At 47.0% G+C, this 13,835-nt stretch overlaps 1 protein-coding gene across 1 annotated transcript in view; it reads right to left on the reverse strand.

The window, feature by feature from the left end:
* Positions 1-13,835, reverse strand: part of ERBB4 (erb-b2 receptor tyrosine kinase 4) — a 230,684-nt gene that overhangs the window by 189,234 nt on the left and 27,615 nt on the right. The window contains 1 exon segment of the mRNA XM_026048458.1: positions 4,535-4,721. Within this exon segment, the coding sequence (XP_025904243.1) occupies positions 4,535-4,721 (187 nt within the window).

Genomic DNA, 13,835 nt, shown 5'->3' on the forward strand with positions numbered 1-13,835 from the left:
AAAACAGGGAAGGAACGACGCTATTTTACACACTGACATTACCAGGTGACGACGCAGCGCGGCTGGGTGCAGCCTGAGGGGACATCTGGACTAACGCTTTTCAGTGGTAAAAGTCCAGTCTCACATTACTGAGGACTTTCCCTTAGTTAACTTATAAGTTAAAGCGTGGATTAAATTATCTGTTAAAGCAAGGAACCATTTGAATTTCAGTACATTATGATAAAAGTCAAAAATTAGGAAAATTAGGGGAAAAAATTATGGAAAAAATTATGGAAAAACTTAGGGAAATTTGTACCAGCTGAGGATGTGACTTCGTTTCTCCAGCCCAGGATCTTAAGCCCTGCTTTGGTGGAGCAGAGGCTGCAGGATGCAGCCTGCTCTGCTGCACAGTGCCACTAACTCTGGGCATATTACTTTCCATATGCTGCACTAGACCATTTAACAAGGAGTATTTGCATCTCACAGCTCATATGAAAATATTTGGCAGGGAGTTGGGGGGAAAAGTGAGCACCAGCAAAAAGCCTTCCCTTGTTATACACCCCAAATCGCTGCAGCATCCTTTGAATTTCCAATTGGGAAACAGCAATAAATCCTTATGAGCCGCCCTCCCGTCTCATCCTTTAAATTCCTCGCTGTAATCCTTCCAAATGAGTTTGCACATTTCCAGCACTAGAGACAGAACTGAAAACAGCTCGACGCCTGGAAATAAATAAAACCGAGCATAAGCTGGTGATCAGCAGGTTGCAAAAACCAAGGGCCCGAGCTATATCACTGAGCACGACAGCAGCAGACTGGAATCCTTCAGAGACCACGTGTAAAATCCCAGCCTTACGGAGGCAAGAAAACAAAACCCGGCTCTTGTTACTGAACATAATAAACTCCTAAGTAGGAACCTCCCGGGGCTCGCCATCCGTATTTGTTCCCAATGGGATGCACAACAGAACTACACACCTTGATGCTCCCTGCGAGCCGTTCTGGGCTAGCTGGGGACTGAGGACCTCAGTTCAGAGGGTCCCATCCCTGGGAGCCCATCGAGGAGCTGCCTGGTGGACACGGTGGCTCCCGCGAGGCAGCGGGTGCCATGAGGATGTGGAACCAAATTCCTGACTCCTGCAGGTATCCTAGCAACACGCCTCAGAGGTTGGGATGCGCCGCCTTGCCCACCAGTTGTGCAGGATGCTGAAGGCCAAGCACACGGAGCATTTTCTTCCCAGTTCCCCACAAAGCGTGGCTGGGGGCAAGGAGCCCAGCGGCACGTTCCAGGCTGGCTGCACCGGGGGTCCCCTCCCTTGTGGGAGGCATTTGGGGCAAGGAAAGGTCTCAGGCAGGGTCCCCACGGGCTGGTCCCCACGGCAGTGACACTGGGGGTTCATCCCTGGCACCAAAACACCCTGTGCACAACCACGGGGCGCTGGAGGAGCTCGGGCCCTGGATGGGCATCCAAGCTCCACGTGGGCAGGAGTGAGGGAAAGGAATCAGAAATGTTGCGGAAGTGATCAGAAAAATTGTACTACAGAAATGCTCAGGTGATTTTTAAAAGTTGTTTTGCAAAACAAGCTTAGAAAACCTTGAGGAAATTATAGCAACCTATAGGAGAATGGGAAATGAACACTGCTCAGTTTCTAATCTAATAAAGAAATTTTTCCAATGTGTCTTACTTCCCATCCAACTTCATCTCCTTTTTTATTCCCCCACTACCACTAACCAGATCCTTTGGGCTCTAACACGCATTTTTCACTTGAACCTCCATTGCCCTGATTTAACATTCACCTGCAATTTTGCCAATCAAGTCAAGAGGAAAACTGCAGAATTCCCTGCTTGCCTGTGCTATGGAATGAGCCCTGCTAAGCTCATTTTATTCCAGTATATCAAGAAATCCAAGGGTTTCACAGAGACCTACAGGGGAAGCTCTGTCCCTGGGGCCGGCAGGGGCGAGGAGGCCCTCGCTGCCCACTCCAAGATGCATCATTTGTGACAGATCTCCGCTCTTCATCCTCACTCAGGGGAAACCAGGAGCTCAGTGGCTGTTTGCTGTGACACTTCTGGGCAATCACCAACCCAGGTTTTATAAAACTCAGAAGAAATTCGCTGTGACAGGCGGGATGTTTTGCAAGTGTCACCACAACGTCAGGAGCGGGTCCTGACCTGTGCCCACCAGCGAGGACCAGCAGCTGGGTGGCATCTCACATGTGGCATAAAATTCAGTGCCTTTACACTTTTTTTTTTTTTTTTTTTTTTTTTTTTTTGTGCCGGCAAGCAAGATCAACTATTTACTGGTGTTTTTACATATGAAAGCCCGACCGACACCTCTGACAATAAAAGCACAGCTGGTAGCAGCGTGCTGAAGGCAATGTGGTGGTACAGGATGGGAGGCTGCAACCCCATCTCTGCTCAAGGCTGAGCATAAGCTACAGGTGGGAGCAGCTCCCTCATGTACACAGCACGGGAGTTACTGCTGGTGTTTCTGCTGGGTAGATATAACACGAGGATCCCATCACCCAGACCCTGCACAAAGATGCTCAGAATTGCCCTAAATTCTGTGAACACACCAGGAATCCCGGGAAGGTGGCTCTTCACGTGCATGGCAGCAGTTAGGTTGTGCATGGCAGAGATGCACCATGCAAAGCCCATCTCCTGAAACCCAAAGCAGACCAGAGGTTTTGGGGAAGGAGGCCGACAGAGGCTGCTTCATCTCACGTGAAGCCCAACCCACCCTTGGCTTCTGATGCTCATCTGGGGTGATGGATCCACCCGGAGAAGAAGCAGGCAGAGCGGATCCATCACGGCCTTGCAGCATCTCCCACAGCCACCAGGTATTTTTATGCAGCTATTCAGGCTAAGGATGTGTGAGGAAAATAAATTAAGTAGGAATATGCTCCAGGGAGAGACATTTGTGAAAAGCAGCAGGTCGCGGGTTAAAACAGCCAGGTGCAAGTTAACCAGTGTACAGAATGGTCAAGGGACAGCTGCTAGGGCGGCGTGAGCCCCGGCACACGCTACCCAGAAAACATCAAGGGTATTCTGCACCCAGAATTTACATTCAGCACCCAGAAGCTATTTTAAGGGCTCCGTGGAGGCAAGCTAATATTATCAGGGCACTTTCCTTCCAGGAGACAACAATACAGTTTGAGCCAGGGAATCCCATGGGGAGGCTCCGTAAACACCTTGCTTGGATGAAGCGGATGTGATTTGCTCCTGTTAAGATGGGCTCAGCTGAGCTGAAGTGGGTTTCTCCCTGCAACCTGCAAGCAAGGCCATGAGCAGCAATGGCCCGAGACCCAGGAGACCCACAGTGTGGGCCATATGGTTCCTCTGGAACCACCTTGACCCTTCTAATACCTTCTGTAAAGCACTTTGAGACCCACAGACAGGAAAAGGTGTGCAAAGAACCAAGAAATACCATTAGCGCATGATGCTATGGCTCTAAGCTATGTGCAGGCAGACACAGCCATGATGAACACCCTAAATCAGAAGCATTGGGAGAAATGTGGGAAAAAGAGAAGGAAGAAATTGCATTATGACAGTGACAGAGAGAAAAGAAGTAGATGGGAGGGCTACAGAGACCTTAGGAGTGCTCTGATACCAGTATGATGGCCTGAATAAACAATATTACTAGAAAATTGTCCAGGAGGGAGGAGGACAGCCAAGAGCGAAGGGAGGTCAGGCACAGAAGGCTGCCTGCCCTGCACCTTCAGGTGCAGCTCCGAGCAGCTCTGCATGCAGCCACCTGCAGAAACAGCCCTGCGTGGTCACCAGCGCCAAAGGGGAAGCCAGCACAGCGGGGACCCTCTTGTCAGAGGGACCCCGAGCAAAATAAGATTCTGTCAAGAGACATTTACTGCTGTTTGCATCGTACTCCAGAGCAGCCTGGGGATATTTAGCCAACTTGTCGCCTCCCAGATACCACTCACTGTGGATCCTCTGCTGGGAGGAGGGAATTTCTGATATAGCCCATACCATGATTCAGCCCCCAGTTCAGAAATGAACACCAACATGTGGATCTGGCCTTCAGAAAATGAGCATCTCTCTGTATATGGGCTTTCTTCCTCTGAAAAGGGAGTTCTGAAATGGAGCACAGCAAAATGTACAGTCTGCCTCCCACCACTGCAGCAGCGATGGTGACAGACAGCAACAAGAACGGAAAATAACCCCTTCATCTTCTGCAGGAGGGGTACAAAAGTGCACCCGGAGCAAGGCAAATGCAACAAGTAAGGCTGGCGAGGGGACCATTGTGCTCACTTCTCAAAACTCGGAATTTGTCTATTTTTCCAGCAATCACTTCTGTTTCAAATACACTCTGAGCATGAAAGCCACATACAGCTATTGATCCATACTCAAAAAAACTACATTTGGAAACCAAAAGCGAAAAAAAAAAGAAACAGGGAAGCAAATCAAGCACTGACCAGTCTTTCAAGCGTGTCCAGCTGCCAGTGGCTCCCAATTCCTCTGTTGTTCACAGAACGCAACAACATTTGGGCAAAATTTGATTTTTCTTCCTGGTGACCAACCCACCGTGTGTTCGGGTCTCACTTACCAGTCAAGTTCTTCAAGCCGAGTTCCCTGAGTCCGAAGTTGCCGTCCTTCCTGTAGTTGAGGAATATGGCCAGGGCGTATCTGTCCTCGTAGAGTTTGGTCCCCCGAACGATGCGCAGGTTCTCCAGGGGCAGGTACTCAAACTGGTTCAACGCCACCAGCACGTAGCCCGTCACTTCTCTGATGGACTGGAAGAGACACAGGAAATAAAACACATTATGAGCAATAGAAAATTAAAAAACTAGAGAATAATGGTTTGTTTTTCAGTCTTATTAAACTTGAGCAGAAATTCACAGCAAATACAGAAGATACATCATCAAAGGGTGATTTTCACAGTTCAAGCTAGTGATGAGGTCTCCGTACGACACAAGGAGAACCCCCCATGGTGAAACACGCTGGAGATAAGACAACCACGTCCTAGCAAGTGTTTTGCACAGGATATTGAGGGCTGAGGCTGAAGGGATGGACCACGGCGCAAGAGGCCATTCCCTGGAAAACACCTCTGGTGGAAACAGAGGACACGTTGGCACATGTGTACTTAACGCATACATAAATATCTGCACGCATAAAACTGAGTGCAAAGCTCATGATGTTATCACTGAGCATGGAGATGCACATAAGGAAGGGTTATTCCTGGGCAATCTATACGTTAGGGAAGGGCTTATATGCAGCCCGAGCTCCACACTCTGCTGAAGCTACCAGGAAAGCACTGGAGTTATTTCAACACTCACTTGGCATCCAAACAGAGCCCGGTGTCATTACAGGACTTTGATGAGAACCCCGTGAGTTGAGCTGGGTGGAGATGTATGGTTCAGCAGCTCAATATTAAGTGCAGAGCTGCATTATACCCTGGGACACTGATTCCATTATAATCAGCAGCTTTCTGGCACTTTCATGATAGCTCTTTGCTTTCAGACATCTCAGCTTAGCCGGTTTGGGCAGGAATTTATTTTTTATTGTACATAAAGATCTCCTCAAGCTGGCTTTTCCAGCCTTCTTCAGAATTCAGAAAATATTAAAATTATATTCATGACTTCTATTTCATTACTGATAATCCAGGAGCCCTATGATTGCTCTAATTAATTTAGAAGGACTTTTTGACTTGGAATCATGTCAAAAAAAAAAAAAAAAAAGCAATGAAAGCAGTTCCAAAACTGCATCTGACCAAGTCCTTCCTGCCAATTTTTGTCACTTATAATCACATTTCCTATTTTTAGGATTCGCCTTACTTCTTGCCATGCAGAAAGTCCACCTGAAAAGGCCCTCATTCAGCATGGCACTTAAATTATGCTAATGCTCCCCAGCAAATCTTGGGCTGCTCCAGTGCAGAAAAGTAGAGAAGAGAAGACAGAATTTGTATTTTTGGTGGTGGTTACCGTGAGCTGCATCCCCCCACCCAGAGGCTGTGCTTTGTGCCATTTATCTGACAGAAATGACATTTTGGCCAGAATTTTGACAAGAGCCAGAAGGTCCTTTCCAGCCTTGCGGTTTCCATCAGCCCTGCAACATCGCGCTCTCCTCCGTAAAAGCAGGTATTCACTGGGAAAAAATGGCTCTGTTAATCCCAAAAGGACTGAAATCACCTAAAATCTTTCAGATTTACAACAACAGTGTTCTAAGTGACCCAATCTGTACAAACTGAAAGCTGAAAGCTTCCACAGAGGAAACCAGGAGAAGTTTAGCAACCTCCAGACTTCCTCGCTGTCACCTGTGATTTTGCAGGGTTTTTTCCCTCCGTTACAACATCATTTTGGCTGGGAAATTCTGGCCAGCTTTGCCTTGCTTTTCCCTGTTACATTCCTAGTTTTTGAGATGCAACTTGCTGCTGTAGGACCCATAGAGCAGGAGAGCAAACAGATACACGTTCCCCCAGTACTTCTGCTTCCATGCATACGTTTGGGCTTCCCAAAGCTCTTTGGGCACTGGCGCGTGCAGGAACGTATGGATTTGCCTGAAGGAAAGGCTGAAACTCCCACTCTGCTCATCAAACCTGCCTATCGCACGCCTCGCTGCTCCAAAGCTGAGGAGAAGACACTTCTGAGGATTCAAGAGCCAAAGGTGTCTGCTCGTTTGATTTGTCCTGTTCGCTACCAGGTGCAGAAATAAGAAAGGGCACGCTTCTAGCGGGGAAAAAGAAGGAAAAAAAAGACAGAAAATGCATTAATACCCAACAAATGTAAAGCCTCCCAAGGTGCTTTGAACCTTGTCGAGCCACGGGACGCAGCCTGATACAGTTATCAGAGGAGCACTCCTCATCCGCGTGCGTTTTCAGAGGAGCTTTCCCGCGCTCGGTCCTCGAGGAGCGGTGCTTCTTCCCGAGCAAAAAGGGGAATCTCGCAGGCAAAGCACGCGCTCCGCTTCGAAGGCTGCAAGGGGCAGCTGAAAGGCACAGGTTACATCTGCTCGGATGACACGGATCCCCCTGCTCCTGCCTCACATGGTCGGGAAATGCTTGGAAAAAAGCGCTTATTAATTTCACTGTGATTTAATGCGTCTCTCTCCCAAACTCTCCCATCCTGTAGGTAAAGCATCTTTTCCCCTAGGGTTTATGGCAGGCGCGTTACTCCATAGAACAGTTTCTTACTGGCTTGGCTTTCCCCTGCGCAGGGAAAACATCCTCCTATTATTATTATTATTTAGCTTGAAAGTAAATTGTCCCTAGATGGTGATAAACCACATTTCAAAGTAAAAGGTAGCCCAGCTCCAAATCTGCTGCAGAGGTGGGCCCGCACACAGCTAGTTTTGTTCCCGATTTGATCATTTATGCTACAAATTTCATCACTTTCAGCAGAAACCCTTTGCCCCACGCTTATGGCCGAGCCCCTGCAGCCGAGGAGTGATGCAGGGGGTGAGGGGAGCTCAAAATGACCAAAACCAGGGAAAAGGTAGTGATTTCTCAGAAGCATCAGCGGGGAACGAGAGACAAGACCCAGGTACCCAGGACCTCAATCGCCTTTTGCAGCAAATTCAGGGAAAAAGGAGTAAAACAGCAGCAAGAACATGATCAGCCCGTCCACAACAGCGGATCGATGACCGATTAAGGCAGCTCATGCTTCTCGTAAACACTGCCAGCTCCTCTTAGCATCGCTCGCAGACGGCTTGGTCGGCTTGGTCGTGGCTCCGGGGCTGATAAGCCCTATTTTGTGGCTCACACGGCTCATTACTTGGCCTGCTTGCAAGCTCTTTACCCGCTTCCCGGCCCCAGGTTTCTGAAGCTGCTGCTTTGCTCCCAGGGATTAAGGCAGCGCTGCCCAGCTGGGCATGGGAGCAGCATCCAGCAGCGCCGGGCGCTTCCCACCCAGGATATAACAGGGCGAGAAAGCTGCATCGCCCCCAAAATTAGAGCATTTCATGGAAAAATCAATGGGCATCAATGCCCAGAAACTCAAAGTATCCATGTATTCCCTTAGGAGGCAAAGCAGGGATTCAGACGCAGGTGCTTCCAGCAACCTGAGCGCACTGCACGTCTCACAGAGCTGGGGATCGGAGGTGTCACCGAGGTGTCACCCAGGCAATAAGCCAAGGGCACGCTGCTAATCCCACCTGCTGCGAATAACCTAAGCTCTGTTTTAAGAGAATATCCATTTCACGAAGCACCAGGAGGCTCCTTGTGTGATCCAGCTGCCAGCGGACAACAGACACCTGGTGATCTCCATGCAAGGAGCTAGACTGCAAGGAGCCCCCAACCCCAGCTCTGCGTTCTGTCCCGTTGTATTAAACCACAGGAAAGTCAGATTTCCAGAGGATACAAAGGGAAAAGCCTTTCCCCAAGTGCACAGTCTTCTCTTGCACGCTAATAAAGGCAGAAGGCCCCAGCAAAGCTACATGTAAAATAACCAACGTGAACAGTTACCACCGCGCAAGCTGGCTCAGAAGCTTCTCACACCTCGGGTTAGTGTGAACACCCCATCCCCTACTCACTTTTCTGATGGCATTTAACATCTGCTTTCAACTCGGCAAGGCCAAACAAGCCACATTTATTTCCAGTTTTCATCGCAGGGAAATACTGCAAAGTCGACACTGACTTGACTTTAAGCAAGTTCTCCAGAGAGTCACAACAACCACCTTGAGGATGGCCACGCAATTCAGCCAGGGGTGTTCCTGAGCATGGCCAGAAAGTCATGGGTGATTTTCTAATTTACCCTTTTTGAGCATCAGGAGCTGCTGGGATAGGTAGTACAAGCCTCAGTTGCAGCTCAGAGCTGGAGTCCAGGATGTAGACCAAGAAAAACATCTTTCTGGTGCCTGACCCAAAGCAAATGTTGTATCATAACCGGAGTTTCCACAGAACTGCAAAAAATGCATCATTCAAAAAACCTGCAATTCTGATTCCGAGTCGTCACTAAATATATAGATAAATATCTAAATTTGTATGTACGTATAGAGTTGTCTTCTGGTTTGTTTTAAGCAGAATTAGGAAAATGGAAAGAAAAGACTGGCTGGGAGTTTTGCTGGGAGTTCAGCATTTCGGACAACTGGCGAAGACATTCACCCCTTCCCTTGCCCTCACCTGCCTTGTAAATCTGAATACAAAATACGAACGGCCTCTGGAGCAGCAGATCAATGCCTTGAACATTACCCAACTTTCCTCAAATTCCAAGTGGTACCCAGCTCGATGCATCTTTCCCTCCAAGTCCTTGGAGATTTTTAGGTGAAGATTTTGTCACGGAATTGGGTTCAGCAACTTTGCTTTCCCCAAAGTTCTGTTTCCTTGGCGTTAAGTCTTCACACTGCGTTATTCCAAGCGTGGGCCTTGGGATACGAGAGGGACACAGGAGAAGGGGCTGCCTATTTGTTTTATTTACTTAGTCTCACACAGAAATCATGCTCCCGCATAGCCGCAGAAAATCAGGCTGAGCACCAGGATTATACGATACGTTAGGGAAGGGCCTAGGGAAGGCTTAGAGACAAAACAAATGCCAGCGTAGAATCCATTAAACTGTAGATCAATGTCCAAATCTGGCATTTGCAAAGGAAGCCCATAAATAATGTATAAGTAATGGTGATGGATAAGAACACGGAGATCCTCTCAATTGTTTATCTTGACTCATTTTGCAAAGTATTGCTGAAAACACAACGCGGGAAGGGAAACGTAAAATAAAAATAACCAAAATACTACGGCAATGGCAACATAAAGATAATAGAAAAATAACATGATTGATTTTGCTTTCACATTTTGAAATATAGCTTCTAAAGGGACGTTCAAATACTTTTTCATACTGGCTGAGCTACACTTAAGCTCACATGTAATCTCTTAAAACCTTATTTGTCAAGGAAGCCACTTATCAGCTACTACTACACATTCATACCTGTTTTTCAGCTCAAAAGTGTCGTATGAATGCAGAAGCTGATTAGGCCTATGTCTATGTCTGAGGGTCCTCCTAACATTTTCTTCTGAAATGTAATTTCTCTGTTAAGATCTCTGCTTAGGAAGCACCTAACTTTTAAGTGCGCAGAGGGTGTATAATAAATTCTAAGCTATTTAACCCAAGTAATATTATGACCTAGACTCTCCATTCTGCAATAACCCAGCCTTTACAGCTGACATCTCACTAGCCAGGGGAAACCTATGCCTGGCCAGGTATTTAGGAAGTCACGAGGAATTTCAACATTACATCTGCAACAAGGAGCAGTCGATAGGGCTGCTCGTCCCACGAGGGCCACTCAAGGTCAGGGGCCGATCGCAAGTCCCACGGGAGAAGGCACAGGACAAAAGCAGCGGTTTTGCTCCCAATTAATCCAGAATTACCCAGCACTTCCAGTAAGCCGGCCACAAAGATCCCAGGAAAGGCTTTGTGTGCATCAAACAGCACCAGGAATTTTTCATGTTCATTTAATACATGATGAGTGGGGAGCTTTGTGCATCGGATACCTCAATCTCTTTTCCCTTAGCATAAAGCTGGATTGGTTGATGGGAATTACTGGCAAGTCCATAGTTAGCCAGATTAAACACGTGTATTAAAATTTCTCCACCTCTTACTGTGGGAGCGATGGATGACCCCGGCTCGCATTACTCCCCCTCCTAGGAACGAAGGAAAACAAATTAAACATTCTGGAGCTCTGATACAGAGGCCGAGTTGAACGACGAGGCTTTTTCTTTCCTCATCTTTCTCCCGAGGCAGCCAGCGAAGCTGTCAGGCCACTTCTGGAAGCCCGAGACGGCTCCCGCATCAGAATTCAGGACGCGGCGGCACGCAGTGAAGATGTGGTAACCCTGTCAAACTTGAGCTCAGCTTCCCCCCTCTCAACTTCTGGTTTTTTGCAAGCAGCAAGCGACGGCTGCCCAAGCCTGAGAAAGCAGCGAGGTTGCTGGAGAGCGTCGCTTTTCTTTCCCAAGAAAGGATTTGCTTAAAAACATGCTTTCAAGTTGCTTCATGAATGCAACAGTCGCTCCTTAATGAGGATTTCAAACGCATTTCCTGCGAAGCGCCAACTTTATTGGCATTCTAGGACATCTCTGCACACATAAATTAGTAAATATTGGAGCGCCCGTTGAATGCTTGCCTGTTCTTTCTCCAAAAGAAGAATCTTCATCCAAATATTGGATTTTAGCAGCTAGCTGAGCGTGTACAAACACAGGCGCTCAGCCCAGCGGCACACCTGACTATTGAAGCCGCTTCAGCCTCTGCGAATCTCTAATCTCTGCCAGAAGAGAAACCCCAGAGAGATGCATTAATCACCGGCTTTTGATTAGGTTTATTTCCATTAAGATAAAGAGTGAAGAGGCTTTGCGTTGTTTTTAAAGATGTGTTTTTGTTTTGGTTATCTAGGCGCTGCAGAAGAGCTGTTTAGTCAGGCTCTAATAGATTATTAGAGTCTCCTCCAAGAATAGATGCCTAATTTATAAGATGAGAGCAATTAGCGAACGCACCCGATTTTTAAATACCGAGGCATTTTGAGGAAGGACACGGATACCTCAGATTTGGGGATTATCACGCAGGGTAGCAGCAATCAGCGAGGCAACCTCTCACTCACAGCAACTGGGCTAGCCACAAAGACACGAGATTTCTGCCTCCGTTTCACCACCTGCTAAGCACTGCTTGCTAAAACCTGCTTCTATGCGGTGTCTTTTCCCTGTGGTTCTTGCACTGGGCAATATGCACAACCTCACAGGAGATGGGAGCTCGTTGACTGTGCCCAGCAGGTTTAAGCAACCGGACATATATTAAATAAGCCATCGTTCCAGCAAAGTTACACTAAGTTGAAGGAAACGCGGCTCCCTCAATGTTCACAGCAACTCTTTCAATTACAGGTGAGCTTCCAGGATGTAGTTTTCCTGCTTCGGAATTTTCCGCAGGAAATCATTTCTTTCTTTTCCCAGGGCAAGGCTAGAAAACAAAGGTTTGCTCTTGATATAAAAAACCTTAAAATCTTCCGCGTTTAGATCCCTGAAGAAATGGTAATTTTATGCAAGGCAAAGATGGGAGCCGGAAGGGAGATCAGAGAGGGAAGGGGAACTGAACAGGAGCAGGAAGAGCGAAGGGCAGGACATCTTGCACACTGCAAGGCCAATTACAGCAGCTGCAATTCCAGCACCATCTAATCCCAAATGCTTGAGAGTCTGCAATCTCATTGCTTTATTTTTATATCATTTTATTACTTCTTTTTTTAGTGGGAATACAACAGGAAAAGCATAATTCACTATGTAAGATATAATTTCCTCTAATACTTATCCCCAAATTACTGGGCAAGCAATTTTTTGCCAATGGCTTAATTGGAGGAAACCTCTACATTTAATAATGTTCCTTCATGTACTGAAGCACACACAATAGGCCGGTGAAGGAGAGCGAGTAGAGTGGTTATTATCATAGCAAAGGAGGGAAGAAAGGTTCAGTCATTGAAGTCATCACAGAAACAATGTTATTAACTACCCCGGAATAATCTCCGAGTAGTTCCCAGCTGATTGACAATGATCAAATAATGCAGCGAGCAAACAAAGGGCCTCCTCTCCTCACCTGTTTTCATTAATATCCTTATTATCCTTCCCTGAAAGACGGCTTTTCAAGAGCTATTACTATACTCAATATTAAGTAAAATTAAGCAGGGTTGATTTTCAATTATGTCTTCTCAACCCTCAACACCAACAGTGTTCACCAGCCCGAAGCTGGAGAAGTCCCATGGCCAGATCTCCAAATGCTCAGGATGTGGCGGTGACCCCAGCAGTGCCGGGACCCAAAAAAATCAGAGAAACGGCAAAAACCAGGCCAAGGAGCCCAAACCATGACCACTGTTTATCTGATTAACACTCAGGAACTGCATTGGGCACACATCCACCCTGGGAAAGCTGCTCCAAGGGGGAACTCAAGGCTCAAGACCAGGCTTGAGCAAGCCCGGCACAGGTTCTCCAGCCCATAATGTTGGTGGTAGCCCTGGAAATGTGACCTTCATTTGGTCCTTGGACCCAGGAACACCAGGAGGAAAGAGAAGGCTGTGAGTGCAAGGATCCAGCTACGTCAAAAGGCTGGAAGGGGCATTTCATAGGTATGAATTACTCTATGGTCTGTAAACTATGCAGAAAGCCTCAGCTGCCCTGAGATGGGACCATCAAAGGTTAGATTATCCCAAGGTCATTACAGGAGACCCTGTTCTTACTTAGCATGTAATTGCTGAGCCTAAGCACACTCCTCGTAACCAACAGGAGAATGAATTATTTAAGTATTTTTCTTTTAACAAATAGTATTACCATTTTAATTATATATCCACTGCAACTGAACTTGCAAACGCGCCTTAGGATTTAGGAGAATTAAGTTTTGCCACTCTGGAGTGTTTATGAATTTCAGAACATCTGCAGGACATAAATACGCATATACATATAATAAGGATATATATCAAAAAAAGTGCACGTTTCGTTCCCAGAGGATTTCTTGTGTTCAGGTAGCTATAACTGCACTCCTTTGGCGGGTTGCTCATTGCACTGCATGCTGCTGTTGGAAAAGTGAAAAATCCTGGACAAAAGGACAGCTTTTTGCTCAGTTGAGCAAAACCAGTTCTCATTCCCACAACACCCAGCCTGACTTCAAGGCTAAACAGGCAGGTATAACATCAGGTTAAAGGCGCAAGCATTTTGCCTCCAAAATATTATAAAATAAAAACAAAAAAAGCAACTTTTCTATTCAATCGCTCTTCACTTGCAGCATCTCCCTCCTTTTACACAGCCGTAGATAGAACAGAGACGGGGCGATTCCCTCAGCTCCTTATCCCCGTTTGACCTCGCAGTCCGTGGGTATTCGGGGCTCAGTTAAAGCAGCACAAAGCAAGGGACACATCGTGCCCAGGCTGCAGCCCTCACAGACCCTTATTAC

The sequence above is a fragment of the Nothoprocta perdicaria genome, unplaced genomic scaffold (assembly GCF_003342845.1).
Source record: "Nothoprocta perdicaria isolate Ctin4 unplaced genomic scaffold, notPer1 scaffold_11, whole genome shotgun sequence".
Lineage (NCBI taxonomy): Eukaryota > Metazoa > Chordata > Aves > Tinamiformes > Tinamidae > Nothoprocta > Nothoprocta perdicaria.